Source organism: Mesitornis unicolor, unplaced genomic scaffold (genome assembly GCF_000695765.1).
Source record: "Mesitornis unicolor isolate BGI_N332 unplaced genomic scaffold, ASM69576v1 scaffold278, whole genome shotgun sequence".
Taxonomy (NCBI): Eukaryota; Metazoa; Chordata; class Aves; order Mesitornithiformes; family Mesitornithidae; genus Mesitornis; species Mesitornis unicolor.
Window position 1 is genome coordinate 37,667 of NW_010202286.1, and position 18,736 is coordinate 56,402.

The window sequence follows — 18,736 nt, forward strand, 5'->3', positions numbered from 1 at the left end:
ACATGAACAGAGACAGCTAACATATACACAAGTAGATTACAGTAACCTGATTTATTTTTCAGTTTCTACCATTTTTAAACTCTTTCAGAGTTTGATTTCTCATGTAAGACTGGTTTAGCAGTTTGAATGTGAACTGACAGGACTCTCAGAACTGACCAGAAGCCCCATCTTCTATAACTGTTTTAATTCCACCTGCACAAAGCCCATCAAACTAAAGCCATGAGAAGCATGGAGCAGCTCTACAACACAGGCAAAGCAAGTGAACGACTGTAGACCATATGCAATATAAGCATAGGAGGAAGAAAGGGATATCCATGACTGTTGGCTGGATAGCAGAGAACTAAACTGTACTTCTATCTTTGGAGATGACAGTAATGATTACAGGCAGATATGCTAAGCATACATGTACAAATACACACATACTGAAAAGGTAAACAGGTTTCGATGTGCCAGATGAAATGCGAGATTCTAATCCAAAACCCTATTTGGCCTGCCTGTAGAGATGTACTGCAGACCACAAACCACAAAACAGTATGACCTGTAACTTCAGTATCCCTATGCAATGCACAGAAGGGAAAATGCATTACATTACATGCAGTTTTATTTACAAAAGGTATGTAACTCAAGAACCTAAAGTAAAACGTTAAAAGCTGAAAAAGGGAGTAGCAACCTAAAGGGTGCATCTTTTACAGTTGAACTGAAGAACACTTGACTTTCCGGGCCAGCTCACATCACTGTGTCATATATGGCATTATGTTGGTTCTTTAAATCGTTACCAACAGCAATCCAGGAACAGCGAACGGCTGACAGAAACAAGGCATGGAAGAATATCAAGGGGGTACTTCCAAAATATCACTAGGCAAACATTTTTACATATCCAAACAGCTCCATCTAAACCAAACCCCATCAGTTACCCACTACTTTCAGCAGCTGGGTAGTTAAATAAGGGTAACAGCTATTGTAAGACATCTTCCACCTTTTATTATATATCCACCACATGTAATTAGTTACAGAATCTTCAAATGCCATTTGTCTGCATTTTAATGAACTGCAATTTCTATTCAAATGTACAAGTTATCTTGTAAAAAAAGTGAGTCACTCACCACTTCCTGGCATGAGATAGAAATGAAACTGCTAAGTTGTATTTACTGAAGTAAAATATGGACAGGTTTGTTAAGCATCCTGCTCAGTAAATATTACTACAGCCCATAGCCATTATGAAACAAGCTTTAGCAATTACACAAACAAGTACAAACCTACATTTTAGTTTAGCCCCTAAAGACTTAAATATAAAATGAAGTTAAAATTACTAAGTAATATTTTAAAAACAGGAACTGAAAGCTGCTGACTGAAAGAGAGGTGGTATTAATATCAGTCTTTTGGTTACCCAGCGTGCATCTGTTAATTATTTGATTCAGAAAGTTATCATAAGCAATCAAATAAGCAATTAAAAAATATTTCTATAAAGTAATAAAATAATCCTTTCAGCGGGAGGTTGGACCTGACAACCAGAAAACCCCATCTAACCAATATCCTCTGATCTTATGAAAATCTGAATAAACCAAGTTTATTCTGCAATTCATCCGCTACATCTAAAAAAAAGAGCTTCATTTTCTCAAGTAATTTCTATACACATAAAACACATATGATGGATATTTATATTACACATGCACGCCCAAAGGGGGAAGACAACTCAGTAGTGGGAAATACTGAATATAAAGCAACTTAGATTGCGAAAAGTTAAAACATCTTCTCCGATTACTATCAGTCACAGGTAAGCCCAGAGAAAAAAGACCCAATTAAAGATACAGCTGTTACAAAATCTGTAACGTAAGCTATCAATTGGGGGGTGAGGGAATCAAACAAAAAAAACACACAAAAGAAAAACCAGCAGAAACGAAGGACAACACTAAGGAATTATTCAGCTCAATAATGAACATTAATTAATTCAAAATTATTACAGGCTTGATGCATAAATATTTAAGTAATGCTAAAGAAAAGCAAGTGATATTTTTGTTGTTCTTTCAAGAAAAGCAGAATGGCATTAATTCCTTACAGCCATAACAGAAATATTTCCTATTCTAGTAAGAAACCATCATTTGATGTCACCAAATCTGGAGAAACAAAATCCATCTGGTTCTTTAAGTCTGCCTGAAACTCATGGACAAGTAATACTTGGGTGCATGCCATTTATTAAAAACCCTAACTAACTATTTCAGAATAACCATTATCTAAACAAAATTTAAAGCAGAAACTGATGGGAACTGTCTGGCAAGAATGCCAGCAAGCCTCCCCTGCTTAAGCTGCTACAGATTTGCATCTTTAAGATTGCTTCTAAGTGTGTTAGGGTTGGTTCTCCCCACCATTTCACTCTTTAAAAGAGCTATCAGAATATTTAGCAATACACAGCAACAGCCATGCACCAATTCTTTCGGACTGCTGACAACTGGTGAGTGCATATGAAGTCTGCCTGGTTCTGTAAGGTGAGGTACATTAATCCTCCTTTGCACAGAAGTAGAGAACCCCAGCAGTTTTAAGCTGTAGTAACACAAACCATAACGAAATTACATCTTGTGCTAAGGAGAGATTAAGAGCCAAAACGGTAAATACAGAAAGCAGACCTTTTATTAGTTAAATTACTCTCAGTAGACAAAGATCTTTCACTCTAACAAGGCATAATAAGAATGTGCGTTAAGTGTTTAGCTTGCAGGGCTAGTACTGAAAGAGCAACCTGGCCTGTTTCATTAAAGCTACTGCAGAACTGTTACTAGCAATAACAGAAAGAACCAATGTATACAGATCATTGTGCAGGTTAATCACAGAAATAATTCTATATATATAGTGAAGATTAATATATATGATATATATAATATATACAGATTAAGTGAAGGTATCTAAATCTGTCTGAACTAATTGTAAACCAGTCAAATCTGATCAGTAAACAATACACAGCTGAACTTCAGTGTAGCACACTTTCCCCTCTCTCTTCCCCACCAAATTTACTGTACTGATTTTTAGGGTTTTTTTTCTTATGTCAGTGTCAGAAGAGAAAAAGAACAACAAGCACCAACTGAAAGAACTGTTAGTCATATCTCATCTCACCGAGCTGGAAATCTCTCCTTTTAAGATGGAACAGACACTATACTTTGCTAAATAACAAGGACAAGACATTTGCTACAACTTCTTAACAACACATATGTGTCGATCTAAAATACAGTTTTATGAAGCATATGTGCTTCATTGTGTGTAAGTATTCCCCTCAAACAAACCCAAAAGTTGGACTGAGTTAATCGGCAATGCCATTACTGCTCTGAAAACGTATTTTAAACCCACTTATCTTCCATGACACAAAAAGCCTTCCAGTTAAGGCAGTCAATATGGTTCGCCAAGAAGAGAGATTGCAATGTCATAACAAACGATAAACAAAGAAACTATTAAGAGCTCTATTTTTTTAATGCCCCTATAAATCTATATTAATACCAGATACTACAGGTAAGCTTAGTACTCACACTACACCAAGCAAAGCAAAAGTTCTAGAAAGTAAGAGGAAACTACGTTTCTCTCTCCAGCACAGGAAAGTTATTGTGTTCTCATAATGAAGAGGGGAAAAACAACAACCCACAAACCCAAAGGAAGGAACACTGTCTAGCCACAAATGGCAAGGCTAAGCAAAATCAAATCCCTAGGAGAATTCAGCTTAGTAACCAGACCATGGTAAGAATGCACAGGTCAAGGCAGCATGGTAAAGTGGCTTGGGTTTGTTTGGGTTTTTTTTATATCAATCACCTCAAGCCACGTCAGAGAGTTTATCTAAGAGGCAGCATTAACTTCAAACAACTACTTCCATGGTCCCAGTTTTCTAAATCATACTACCTTTCAAACAAAAGGTAGTATGATTTAACATTTTATTGTTAAAAAATAGTACACGTAATCTGAAGTTTGAGTAATACAACAGAGTAGGTCTGATTCGGTCACAAATAACTTTAAGATACAGCTCTGGTTAATAAAGACTGCCAGTTACAAACCCGACACCTCCACCTATGGATTTCATATATTGTTTTGAATTCAACTCCCATTTCTGCAGATCTTCCAAGAGATTATGAAGGAAGCGCCTTGTCAGTTTTACTAGGCAAGAACAAAGAATCAGGAAGACATTTAAGTTTAGTAGCAACTTAAGTCACAGATCCCAGGCTCATGAACAAAATACAGCAAGGTACTTCTGGTAGATCATTCACTTACCTCCACTTGCCGATTCTTGCTCTTCCCCTTCAGGAAACGTAGCCTGGCTTGGTAAGCTATTCCTAGAACGAGTGACTGACTCTAAGTGTGAAGCCCTTCCCAAAAGAGATAGCTCATCTAGCACCTCTCCTTCTTTGGCTTCCAAATCAGATTTTGAAGTGGTTAACTGTTTTATGTTACCTGGTGCCATTAAACTATTTGGGTCATTTAAACAAGCTACAGTACCGCTGTCCAGGCTTAATACTCTGGCACGATTCTTGGCACTGTTTGTGCTAGAAGTCCGACGTGTAGACCGTTTTTTGCTAATTCCCTCAGAGCTTACATGGGTTTTGTGAGCGTTTTCAGAGTCTGCGCCCCCACGCTCTTTAGAAACGTATTTGGTCTTTAGAGCACTGTACTTTCCCTCGGGAGACTGGCATGAATGGGAGGTGGTGCTGGAAGAGCTATCGCTGCTGAACTGGTGAGCCGACTGCATACTTGATGTCCTGCTCAAGTCACTTTGATCACTGGAGTCCTCATCGTGACAAAACACAGCACTGTGAGGTTTAGTACCAGATACACCTTGGAAGGAAACGTATTCCCTGTGTCGACTTGAATCAAAACTACTAGCCCGCTTTTTTCCTGTCCTTCTGCGGCTGGACTTGTGAGTAGATGCTGTTCGATGTATTAAGCTGGAAGATTTTGGTCGAACATCTCCTTCCTTCTGTTTTCCACTCATTTCTTTAGAGGCTCTTGTATCTACCAACACAGCTAGTTTCTCACTCTGCTCCTCTCTTTGTTCAGCAGCCTTCCCAGGTGGCCTGTCGGCTTGCGTAGTCAATTCATTGGCATGTGGGTTCTTGTTGGCCTCTTCTGAAGCAGAGGCACCAAGACCTTTCTGACTGTGCATCTCATCAGATGCGTTAGAACCCTTTACCTCCTGAACACCACTGTTAGTGCTCACTTCCACAGCAGTCCTTTCGCTACTAGTCCTTTTGTCAGTAGTAGAACTACTGTCATCTGAATCAACACCACAGTCCTTTTTCTGATCATTCCTTTTCTCTTCTCTAGGAGACTCCTCCTCGTGCTCTGACAACACACTTTCTATATGCGTCGAGCTAGTATGTTCACTTTTATAGCTACTGATGGTACTGTTAGTGTCACGATCAGTCCCACTGCAGTAGCTTTCTGTTGAACCACTGCTTCTAGTACTCAGGCTTCTCAGACTGTCCACGCTTTTGTCTGCTTTCAAGGATTTGCACTTCCCACTCTTAGCCAATGGTTGAGGGCTGCTACTTTTCAGAATGTCATCTAATTGAAAGACTCCTGAAATGCAAGAGTTCTCAGCCAAGGACTCCCTGGATCCGGAAGGGGGCTTGGAAGCTTCTAACTCACTGACAGGATCTAGTCCTCGCCTTTGCTGATAGAGTGGGAAGTCATTTAATGAAGCATCTGGAAAAGCGACAGCAGAACTAGAAGTCCTTGGTACACCTCGTGGTCTATGATCCTTCCTATAGGAGTGAGAATGAAGAGTTACAAGCGAAGCTACTTCTGCGTCACACGCACTGCTTTTAGACTGGTCCACAAGCTGGTTGTTCGAGAGGCACACTTTGTCACTGTTGTCTCTTGGCAAATCCTGTCCAGAGGATAATGAAGGTTGGATGGAGACAAACGAGTCGTTCGACACCAGACGAAAAAGCTTCCGATCAGTTGCCAAATCTGTTCAAAGTACATATTTAAAAATATTCATGTAGCGTGTTCATGCAAGTTACACAGTCTGACTTATAACTGCTTGTTTATAACAAATAAACAGTACTTGCAAAAGAATTTGTCATCAATCACACTGCCATTTAAAGACTTCCTAGTATCTGGGCAAATCTGACAAGAGACTTTTTTAATAAAAAATGAAACCATCGACAGCAGCTTAACGTTAGTTCCTAATAAAAGAACATGATTCTGACAAGTCCCAAACTTCCTCTATTGCTCATGTGTCTCAGACAATGGATTTAGGTATCCCAAAGTTTCTTAATTATAAAAGGATACCCTACCTTTTATTTCCTACATGCAGTAAACTGTTTCACATCAACTTTAAAATTATTAAAGAAAACAGCAAACCACACTAACTTTGAAGTCACAACAAAACCCAACAAAACCCACCTTTCCTACCACATACTAAGTAAGCTCTCAGTTAGGATGCAGGCACTGGCACAGGTCTGTTGGTACTACAATGAAAACTCCCTACAAATTTAAGGAGCTTTACTACCTTTAAAACTGGTGCTGTTAAAGCAAATGGTGAGGATTTGCTGTTAGCCTTCAGTTAGAACAATTGTTTCTGTTATTCATCACAAGTCTCCTGTAAAATTGTCTACCTGCAGGTAGTACTGGAAGTCAGGCGACTTTCCTTTTTGGTATTGTCACTAGAAGTAGATCTGGAGGCCAAGTTAAGTTACTACAATTACTAAATTTCTGAGAGTGTATTTGCACATGTGTATCTTAAGAGGCTTCACAAACAGTTCTGTTACTCAGCTGGAAGTAGTAGAACCCTGCTGCCTATTACAGCAGCACGGCCACCTGTAATCCCCTATTTTAAACATACTTCTGCACCAAATCATGCAGTAGTGACTGAAAGGAATCCATCAGTCTGGCTATATTGGCCACAATGAACTACAGTATTCCCAAAGTTGACTTCCTGCTAATCACCAGGCACTTCAAAATCAGCAAACAGAAGACTTCCCTACGGTTTTATCCTCTGTTTTAGTCTGAGCAGATTGTTTTCTGGTAATGTGGCTAAGTAAAAAATGAGATCTGAAACGAAACTGGACAACATACAAGCTAGCAGTTTCCTTACATACTAGGAAAAAACAATTACAAAACTCTGATAGCTTGTGTATTAGAAGCAGTAGAGAACTCCAGAAACAGCAACCTGCAGGATTATTTACTTTACAGAAAAGCATGTCTGATTTAAAAATCATCTGGCTGCACTGGAAAGCAAAGCAGGTTAGTCTACAAGGAAGTCCATGAATCCCAGGCCGCTTTCAGTATGACTGGGATAATCTAAAGACATGTAAGCTAGCTATCTTTCAGCAGTAAGGAGACAGTAAATATTTATTACCTGCTGGAAGACGCCAGAACACAAAACACACAGCCAAACAATGAAGTTAAGCTATAATAAAATTCAAGCTATGCATCCCAGGAACTTAAAGAGTAATTAAGAAAGGAAACAGAGAGCTTCAAGCTACCCTTGTCTTACAGTCTATCAGCAAACTGCATTAATTTATTTAGCATGTTAAGCAAAGGGTCATCTTTGGTAACAAAATAACACATTTAATATGCAGAAAAAGAAATTTTACCTTGGTCTTCACTCCCTTCTTTACATAGGCTAGAACTCTGGCCAAGACTTAAGCTGATATCATCAGAGGTCTTGGCAGTGTCGGTGTCTCCTGTGAATTTTAAGAAAGAAGACTACTAATGCTCGAAGTATTAGCACATGCATCTACATACACTGCAGATTTCTAACCTATCATGAAAGACTGTTGCTTTTATGTCTCCATTTGAAGGTAAATAATAATTACAAGTAACACAAAATTTCTCTTTTACAGATAAGTTTCATCTACTCCTTTCATTCTGTATACAAGAAAGTTTTCATTCAACTGCACAGATGTTTCATGAAAAGCTGGAAAAGTTTCTTAGATTAAACCAAACAGAAATAAAAGTGGGGGTTTTTTTGTATGATATATCTATTTGAATGTATAGATATTCAATACTCCTTTTTGCATAGTTGCCAATAAAACAAGGGGTTGATAGTAACAAAATACTCAGAGATGAAGGTAAGGAAAAAAATCAGGAAGGTGAGAAAAATTCACATCTCATCACAAAATTCCCATCTTTTGTCTTATTATTGTCTTAATAAATTTACAAAATAGCAGCTTTGCTTATTACAAGTAATTTATATTTTTGTCTCAGAGGAGTTCACAAGGGCTGTCCTGGACAATACCATTGCCAAGCAACTGGAAATAATCAAGGCACTGAAATACAATACCAGAAAAGGGTGATTGGTTGCAGAGAACTCAAAACAGTAGGAAAAAAGTCCACTCAAACCAACCCCCTGGCTCTGCGTTTACAAGCAAAGGAAAAACCTCTTGTTACATGGAAAACAGAGCATGGATTCCAGGACAGTCTCTCCTAGTGTTCTAAGCACATAATTTACAACTTCAGGGAAGATTTCTTCCTATTAGTAAATGCTGTATTTACCTCACAAAAAGAGTTAAAAGATGAACAAGATAGACAGTATTTGGAAACAACATAGTAAACAATAGTGACTTGAAGTGCCACTACAAGGTAATTTTAAAGAGTAGCCAAAAATCTCACCTTTGATGGTTGCCGCTGTTCCCAGACGAGATAACCCAGATCCAACCTGGAAACAGAAAATGATGTAAAAAGCTGTAAACTTTCAGGAGTCACCCAACTGTTCTTTCCTATTACTGCAACTCATGCATTTGCCTACATACCCAGGAGAGATTTTCAAAGGCACAAAAGCATCCAGCAGCACACTCTGACTCAGAATGTTTCCATTGCAGGCAGAGATGACAAGGCATCTAATTATGCATCCACCTCTATCACTGCACTATTCTGTTTTACAGCCAAGGTACCTGGAGATTTTACTACACTGATTTTAAAAACAGTTTCTAATCTAGGAATTTTCCTGGAAAATACTTAATGTGGAAACAAACTACTAGTGTGATGGTACACTAATAACTGCTGTTGTAAAGCTGAATGTTTAATGCAGTGGTCACCATTGTCTAAAATGATTAAAGAAAACACCATGTTAATATAAAACTTAACTGCTGACCACAGTAAACACCAAGCTAAATCCAGAAACTGCTGCCATTGGAAAAGATATGCATTTTTTCCAGGGTTAGTTTCCAGGTCTGTCAGAGTTGATCAAATGACCAGGTAACCCCAAGAACCTAAGTGTTGGTACATGGAAAGCAGCAGCAGCATGAATATGGGGAATATGACAGCATGAGTCCTGCTGGCAGCTGAATAAAGTTACAAGGATTTAACCTAATCATTTTACTGTATCTTATTGCTCTCTCTCTCATTCCAGCAAAAGCAGTTTTTCTTATAGAAGACAGTTTCCAAATACACAGATTACAGTCACCTCAAAGCAAATAAACTGGTTACTGGAAGACTGTGCAGTATTCCTTGATCTATTCTGGAATATTTGTCACTATCACATTTCACATGTATGGTATCTGCCTTTCAGCCATGTTCAATGGCCAACAAGCAGGCATGCACCTCATATGAAAACAAGCCATTTAGAGGTTTGCAGTCTGCCTTTCTGTATCCCATTATCTGTAATGGATTATTTTGCAGAGGTGCTAAAGAGAACTTTGTATCTCCTTCAATATTTCCCACACCACCACTCAAAGAACTCTGTATAGTGCACAAAAATGCATGTATCAAATAATTAAACCACTCAGAAATAAGATAGGAGAAAAGCACTCAAAGGCAAAATCTGAACAAAAGATACATAAAAGTTACAGCAATTTGACTTCACTGTATACTTATTGGGATACTGTTTTTCAAACACCCCAGGTTCAAATTACTCTGGGGAACAGAGAGTATAATTCTACTAACTCATCTCTGTAAGCACAGCAAATCCAAGGTAATTTGAAGACGTCTGCAGAATTTACTCAGCCACACTACAGAACAATGGCCTTACTACATGTAATGCATAAAAGCAGCCAGAGCTCGTGAATGCATTTTCTCTACTAACACTGTCCTACACTCTTTTAGTTACTAATTTTGCCATGTTGTGACTTTTTTCTCCCCCCTTTTTATGCCTTGCTGAATGCTGTAGCTGAATGCAAGTGCATCAGCATAGGAAAGCTAATTCACACAGGGAAAAAAAAAAGACTGAGAACTCAAGATGCGTACTCTTCAAATACCCTTTTGATGCTGCAAATTCAAATCACAGGCGACTACTGAGCACTGATTTTATCATCATAAACACACGTAAAACACTATCCTTCCTTACACAGTAGCTTTAACTGTGTTATTGTGTCAGCATTACAGCACACAGGAAAGAGCATGGAGCTTCTTCACGTGCTTTAACATTAAAATTGTTAGTATGTTTGGAATAGTTGGGTTTTTTTCAAAGATTAAGCAAAGAAACATGACCCCTAGCCTAGTTCTGTCATCCTACGTGGACCATGGCTTTGTATTCCTTTGAACACTACCAAATACCTGCTCTCTCCAAAGGAGAAAATCTCTGGAGGAAACCTCTTTAACTGTGCTGCATAACAGAGCACCATTCAGATAAAACACCACATTAGCATAACACTGCACTGTATCACATACTGCTTGCTCAGAGAGCTAATTAGAAGGACTTGATATTGTAATACCACACCAAGGATTTTCACACTATTCAAAAATGGCTTCTGTGTCTTTAATCTGACGCTGCATTGCTCATTGTCAACATAACCTTGCAGTCTGGCCAGTCAACCTTCTCACAAAGAACTGGTGAAAGAAAGATGCAACAACTGGCTAAACACCACGAGCCAAATAGAAAGAACATCACATGCAGCGCTATGGAAGTTGAATGCATAAATCTAGTAGACATAATAAGGAAACAAAATGACTTCCCCAGTGAAATTACAGGGCAACTAGAGCATAATGAAGTTGCATTAAAATCTAATAAAGCCAAGTTCTTCAGCACTTCCATCTGGCGCACAGCAGCCTCTATTTATTTATTTCTTCCCACCTCTGTAGAAGTGTCAAAACACTGAAGATTTTGCAGAGGTCATCGTAAATAAAGAGTTTTAATCTCTCCATTTCCACCAGTTTACCTTGCTTTGTACTTTAGCGAATGAACAATTTTGACTGCAGAGCCTGAACTACCAGAAATAGTAACTTTCAGAAAGTTGTCAGCACTGCAAGAGATAATCAGCAGAGGGTAAGTTCTAAGAAGACTTCACAGAAGCCTCCTCAAATTCAGCACAACTGAGGTTTGCCAATTAAGCATCTAAATGACAGATCAAACAGTACCAGAGGAAAACAAAGTCAGAACATAAAGATGACAGTGACAGTCTGAGCTATCCAACAACTCACTGATACCAAAACAAAGAGGGAAGCCCATCATAGTAGGTCTTGGTATTTATCTGATCATGCTTTGAGACACTGTGATTTATTAATGAGAAGAAAGCTAACTGAGCAGAAGAGAATACTTTCTGATGGGACAGTAGGTTGCCTTATAAAATCCAGTCATTCTTTAAATGAACACAAGATGGGATGAGCAAGAGCTATGCAGCTGGGAGAGTGCAATGCCCTAATAACGCAGTTAAAAAATACAGAAAGTAAGTTGCTTATCCTAATACAATTAGAAAAAAACAGAAGTAAAATAATAATAATTAAAAAAAACCCAGCAAAGATTACTCTAGAAATTGCAAAGTCAGCAGTACTAAAGCAATAACTGCAGTAGCTTTAATTCTTACCTGGTTGTTTGGATCTACCCCAGCATAAGAATTGCGTGAACTACAGCCAACAGGGGGAGTCGCTTCTCGTATGAACTCTGACATCTCAATCCCTCCACCAGGGTCACTAAGAAAAACAAAAGAAACAAAAAAATCAAAACATTAACCTACCAGTTAAACAGGAGTTTGTCTGGCTACACTGAGTGCAGATTCAAAACAATTTTTCCCTTGTCAAATATCAGGGGCTCAAATACATGCTAGTATCTCAGACGAATACTGCCCATTTGACTCGGGAAGCTCAGTCAGAGCTGGAATACCCTCTATATATGTATGTATACTGTTACAAAAGCTGCTGCCTTGTAAAGCCCACTGTCACCAGCCAACACAAACTGTGAAGACATAGGAGCTACAAAGCATTCTGAAATGCTGACATATAAAGCTCTCTCTGTCTATACATATTCACATGTAACTTTTGGATAATCTATCCTACTAAAATACCCAGAAATAAATCAACAGAAGTAACACTAAACAGAACTCTTTCAAAGAGCAGGGGAAGGACTCCAAATCTTTTCCTTAGACTGCATCCAAGAGCAAAAGGATGAGTTAGAAAGGAAAGCCACGCACTGTCAGTAAAAGCTGCTGGAAAGGCAGAGACATACAGGGACATTGTATCTCTCCCAGCATGCAAAACCACTTCTTTCTACCAGAAAATAACTTCCCTTCAGATAATTTACACTAGGAAATATTTTGAGGTACAATATAGATATTATGTCCTAGTGATATTATCTTTTCAGGATTATTAAGTATTGGTTTGAAAGTATTTTTAAGATCAACATCAAACTGTAATTCAACATAATTCAGCTTGTCAAAGACAGATACTTCTGAAATAAAAGCAAGCTGGACCTGTCCATTAGGAAAACACCGTGTGAAATGAGTTTGGGACTGCAACTCAGAGATCCAAGCTAGCACTGTTTGTTAACTGCAAAGAGGGAGAAGTTGAGGCATCCTTTTTCCTCTCCCAATACACTTCTCTTCGACCACCGTGATCCAGGAGACTTCTGAATTGACACTGCTGCTCTCTGCTCCATCCCAAAGATAAACAACTCCCTCCCAACAATGAATGATTCAGAGCTGTGGCGAGTACACGCCAACGTTTTGCTGGAGGAAGAACATATGCACAGCCCTCCTCCAGCTGGACTAAAGACACTGAAGACGAAGTCCCTCTGGAGAAGGGGACAGAAGTTGACAGAAGCACTGCAGAACTTGCTTGATAGACAGCCAGTCTGATAGAAAAGCCTCATGCAATGAGACCAGCGCCTAACCATTTCTGTGATATAGCATCACGGAACGGTTTCAGCTGGAAAAGACCCTGAAGATCACTGAGTCCAACCATATATATGGATAATATAAGGAACACACATATGATGTCCAATATATGGACATCAATCTAGGATATTATAAACAGACTGTCTGTAGAATAAAGGCCCAAAACCATCATTTATTTTGCAGTACGACATTTCAAGCTGTTGTCATCTCAGAGAGGTATAAAGGTACAACCTTGGGAAACATTCTAGATCATACAAGAGGCCCCTGAACCTTTGTACATCACAGAGATGATCAAAAAGGACAGTCTGAAGTTAGGAATATGTTACTTCAGTAAAAATAAGTTAATTTAAGAGACAGTAATCCATGAGGAAGCAGAAAAATTATGGTCCGACTTCAGCAAACTGAAGAAAGATGTGGAAAAAAGCCAACATTTTGGTACTGTTCAGCAATGAGACAAAGCATGCTTTTATTGATGGCTGTTTACAGAGCCCCCTCTGACCTGACATTATCAATTATGCTAAGGCAGAACCAGGTAAGGAAAAAAATATACAGAATTCAGCTTCAATAATTTCCACAGTTATAGCCAAAAAAGTATTTTCAGTTGTAAACATTTTAAGAACACATAAGGACATAACTTGAAGTTAAAGACTAAACTGAAAAACTCTCACCTAATGTTTAAGTTCAGCATACATTATGATGACAACTGAAGATATAACAAAGAACACCTTTCACAAAAAGATTCCCTTCATGTTTGAATAATTCATTCAGAAACACTGCATATGCTCAAGTACGTCCTGTGAAGTAGAAAAGTGAGTCGATGCTCTCATGCATAGAGCTGGGCAGTCAGCCACAGTGGGAGAAGGAGATGATTTTTGTCTGGTGAACCAACAGATACCAGCACAAGCAACAGTACAACCCAACAGCCGCTGTACTCTGTGACAGCACACAACTAATGGATTAACAAAAGCCAATAACAAACAATAACAAACTCTGCAAGAAGCAGCAGGATGTACAGATTTCTAGGATTAAACACTGTATGCATAAGGATCGGACTACAACGGTATGTAGAATGCTTTAGAGCGACTTTTTGCTAGTGTTGTGACCATTCCTTTCTTTGAATAAGTTCTACAGTTTCTTAATTTGCTCACTTCACACCTCAGAGCAAGTCCTATGCTTTTCAGCTTGCAAGCAAAAACCTGAAGTGAAGTTACTACACAAATTAAGACCAAATAAATTATGTCCAGCTGCCCGCAATGGAGATCGCTGTGGATGAGGCATTTAGAGACAGTGCAAAACACATTAAAACCACTATTTCTAATTACTAGTAAAAGTCCCATCTAAAAATCACTATCTGCAGCTATATTATATTAGTGTGTCAGAGCCTAACCAAAAGACTGAGGAGGCTGTAAGTCTGTATGAATTCAGAAGTTTAAAACCTGACTTAGGCTGACTGCCTAAAGAAATCTGATATTTGGACTAAAACATCCAGAGATAACTTGAAATGAGTAATTTTGATTTCAGGACAAAGCAGCAGATGAGTTTTATTCTTTTCTTTCGAACACCACCTTCTGTCCTTAATTTCTAACTAAAATAGCAGGATAACTCGTCAGGAGGCTGCTCTCAAAACACAGAAGGACCTCTTCATGTACTGCAACTGCTAGACCATAACAGTTTCAAGTACTAAGACAAATTTTCTTTAAAACTTGACTCACTAATTAAGAGTCCAAAAGGCAAAAGAACTCCAAGCTCGAGAACAGGTCTGCCAGCCACAGAAAACTGCAAGGAGAAGAAACAGCAAAGGCAGAGCAAAAGTTGTAGAGAGTACTGGTTTTATTTCTTTTGCTCACACTTGTTTTAAATAGACTGTATGTAACTCAAAGATGCAACAGATTAGGACACTACATTCTCCTGCTGTCAGTTGTCTTTTGTAGAAGCACATGTGAAATTCGTGTAGTATTATGGTTACAGCTCCCCCGTGCTGATGGGGATCAGCAACTGCAGTGTCACCAGGTTAATGGCTTAGGATACTTTGAACCCTAGTAGTCATTGATGCCAGAAAAGCCATATCCCCAGAAGCAAGACTGACTTAAGTGTTTTAAGGTATCTATGTGGGTACACTGATAACCAACAAAGATTATGCTTGCACTGTTCCTTCTGCCTTTTATGTGAGATCAAGAGCCTGTATCCACATCACTTGTTTTCACAAAGCCTCACAAAAGCATTACTAACACCACCCCCTTAAGTATGAAAGCAGCAACTGCACCAGAAGCCACAGAAGAAGACAACTCGCGTTCCTGTCTCCAAATTAAGCGTAGCTGCTTGCAAAAACATTAACTGGAGAATTTCACCTTTATGAAGAGCATGAGGAAAAGAACTAAACACGGCATTTCTTAGGGAACAGAAAGCTATTCTTTAGTTAAGCAAGCCAAAGTTTTATGAAAAGATTAAAAACCCTCCGAGTTGGATCCTATTCACAAACCAATGTGAACCACACAAGTTCTGTCAGATAGGGGAGCAGAGTTTTTCAAAAAAAAAAAAACAAAAAAAAAACCATAACCACCAAACAAAAAAACCCCCATACCTTACATACATACTTTCCTCCAAGACAGTTTTATTAGTGTTCTGAGTTAACTTACTAAACAAAGTGACAGCTCAATATTAAACGCTCACTCTACATCCCCTCTACTGGTTTGAAAGTTATCCCAGAGTTCCTGTAAGCTTCCAGGCAAAGATTAGTATATACTGTACATCCCACTTACCAAAAAGTAACTCCGTAATTTCTGCATTGACCTTGTTCCCAGTTCTAGTTAAGAGACCTGAAAGTGGGAACAAGGATCATATAAAAGTTAATGAAACTTCAGTTGGCAAGCAGGACACACAGCATCAAACTAACCTCTACTTCTGAGCTCACAATTGCTTATAATGTAGTAACTTGTCCCACGTCAACTGCGCCTTAGACAAAACAGAACTTCTGAAACATCCAGAAGTAATTCACAGTACAACTAGAAAGAAATCCCTTGCCAAGTCTAGACTACTGTTTTGGAAGCAAAAGTTACACAGCTTAAAAAAAAACCAAACCAAAACTAAACATTCAAAGATCACAGCTAAAACATGCGTTAACAAGGCTGCGTTGAAACAGAACAGACCACTAGTTTACTCTCATTAATTTTATTAGTTGGAATAAGTATTAATATACATTTAGGCAAGCATTCTGGCAAAATAGCTCAATACAGTTTTAGTAAGGTACATGGTGATCTAAATGGAGTCAATTAAAATCAGCAGCTTCAGTTACCAAACACAACATGGAAAAAGGGTCAGGTTATAAAAGATTGATACAAGTTACTGTATATCAGCTTTAAAGGAACCCAACACATTGTTTGTGCTAACAATACACTCCCTGAGCTGAGAGCAGACACGGAAGAACAGTCTCACAAGAAGCTACCCCATATGCACAATGAAGTCCTTTTCCTTCTAGGCTGAGCATTTTAACGAGCATCACTCTAGCACTTCCTTTCTTTAAGCATCCTGATAAACAGACCTAAGAGGCTTCTTTCAACTACATTTCCTTATTGCACATGCCTCCTTGTGAAAGTTTGTTTGTTTGTTTTTGTTTGTTTTTAACTAAAATGCACACAACCTTAAGACAAGTCCTTCAGGACAGCATACCAACTGCCTCACTTTGAAAATGGTTCATGGCTACTAGTACCAGAAACTCACAGACAAGAGAAAGGTCTTCTTTAAAAGCTAACAACTCAAGGCTGATTTATTTCATGCAGTCTAGCTCTTATGATAGCCTCAATTATCTGGAGCCAAGCAGAGGCTTTGATAATAGAGCTCATAACACATCCACAGTCTGATCAGACTGGTTAAGCTGGCCTTGCTGATGAGTCATCTTTTGCTCTTCTTTCTCCAAATAGTCTGGTCAGAGAAGGAAAACCTCTGGGGTTTTTTTTTATGCTGGTGACAACAAAGAAGCTCTGTGGAAAACAATCACCTCCTACCGACAGTACTTCAGAATCATCACGTTCATTACGGAGCTGAGCAATTCCACAATTTCCAAATTCATAGGGCAGTCTTCTCCTGAAGTAAAACTATGACTGGAGTCAAGCACTGTATGACTCCTGCTTTTGCAAAACTAAGCAAGCTGAAATCCGATTAGACATTCCTTTTAGTCATAAAAGCATTAGCATGTAGTGTGTGGTCTCTGACAGTTAGATTTTAAAACTAAGTCTACTGCTGAAATAAGATTACTTGTACTGGTTGTGTTCATTAAGTATTTAGAGACCTAATCAGCACACATTTTCCATGCTGTTGTTCCAGTGCTTTAAGCACTTTCAGTATTGTTCTGGAACTCCTGTGAGGGAGGAACCAGGAAACTGGCATGAATTCATCTTCCCAAACCTAATACATAAGTAAGTTTGCTTCCAAAGATCAGACTTAAACAGTCTTCCAAACTACAGAGGTCTGCATCTATATTCCTCAGAACTTATTTCAACCACCATTCCAGTGACACATCTGATGAAGACCAGACTGTTGATCATCTGAAGGAGAACACAAATCAGCAGACACCTTACCTGGGCCCATTGCTGTCTTTCCTCTTGGCTGAAACACTGCTTTGTTCTGGTTTTGCACCTCTGTCCATATGCTCACTGGCATTCCTCTCCACAATTTCTCCCTCATCCAGTGCCCTGTGCAAACGGTAATTCACCATCTTCAAAACGATAAAGAGAGCTGCTATCACCGGGCAGTAGACAGCTACTATCATCATGGAAGAAGGAAGGGCCTTTCAAAAGAGAGTAAGAAAGAGTTAATGAACACATGGTACTGTCCAGAGGAATACATAAAGCTACCTAACGCTAAACAGGTTTTTTTCATACAGAAACGATTGATCATAATTAAAAAGAAGGTTTAAGTATGCTGCCCCCTCCAGTCAAACTTTGTGTGGAGATTGGTAGAAGTCTAGCAACAGAGAAAAAAGAAACAGTTGGACAAGATACCAAAATACCACAGCAGCACCCTAAGCAGACCTATTACTGGAGCTTAAGTACCCAATTCAGCTCTCATTCTCTTTTTTCCAGGCTCTTGGAATTTAAGGCGTAGACTAGGAAACCTAAAGCTAGCACGATTTTATTGTCACACCATTAAAGTTGTTATGAATAAAAAAAGATGGGAAGATTTTAAGCAACTTGAAAAACTAAACCAAGCACAGGGTATGACCTTATTTCAGGGCTAGTACAGAGCACCAAGTCCATTTTGGGAAGACTGATGCGAGTTTGACAGCATGGTGGATGGGAGAAAACTTGCTCAACTGCCCAACAGAGATGTTCAGACTTAGCTTGCCAGCTTTCAATAGCTATTCTTGCACAACAAGATACTGATCATTCTCAAAAGCTAAATTTTTCCCTACTTGCATTAAAAAAATCATAATTAAAAAATGGCTGTTGACATTTGTGGCTCATCTGTTCAAGCAGTCATCCACAATAACCTGCAAGACCACATGCTGCAAAGCTTATTTGTGCTAGACCATTGCGTGCCCATGGAAAGGCAGCCAACACATGTTCTGAAGATAACTTTTCAGCTGTGTCAAAGGTGGCCAGCAGCCACATGAACAACCTCAGTCCTGAATTCAACCGCTGAAATTCCACTCAGAGTTAAGACTCCTATTGCAACTTCTGCTGAGGCCCATAAGGCTTTTACAGATCAGTCACTTCAGCATC

The 18,736-nt window shown here is 38.9% G+C and overlaps 1 protein-coding gene across 1 annotated transcript in view; it reads right to left on the reverse strand.

The window, feature by feature from the left end:
- Positions 1-17,811, reverse strand: part of LOC104545239 (pecanex-like protein 1) — a gene marked incomplete at its 3' end in the record, with an annotated part of 55,296 nt that extends 37,485 nt beyond the window's left edge. Inside the window, exons 1-5 of the mRNA XM_010190328.1 lie at positions 17,594-17,811; positions 11,715-11,820; positions 8,587-8,632; positions 7,569-7,658; positions 4,240-5,937 (exon numbers count right to left, since the gene is read on the reverse strand). Coding sequence (XP_010188630.1) covers positions 4,240-5,937; positions 7,569-7,658; positions 8,587-8,632; positions 11,715-11,820; positions 17,594-17,787 — 2,134 coding nt within the window. The remainder of the gene's footprint in view (positions 1-4,239; positions 5,938-7,568; positions 7,659-8,586; positions 8,633-11,714; positions 11,821-17,593) is intronic.
- Positions 17,812-18,736: the final 925 nt, after the last annotated feature.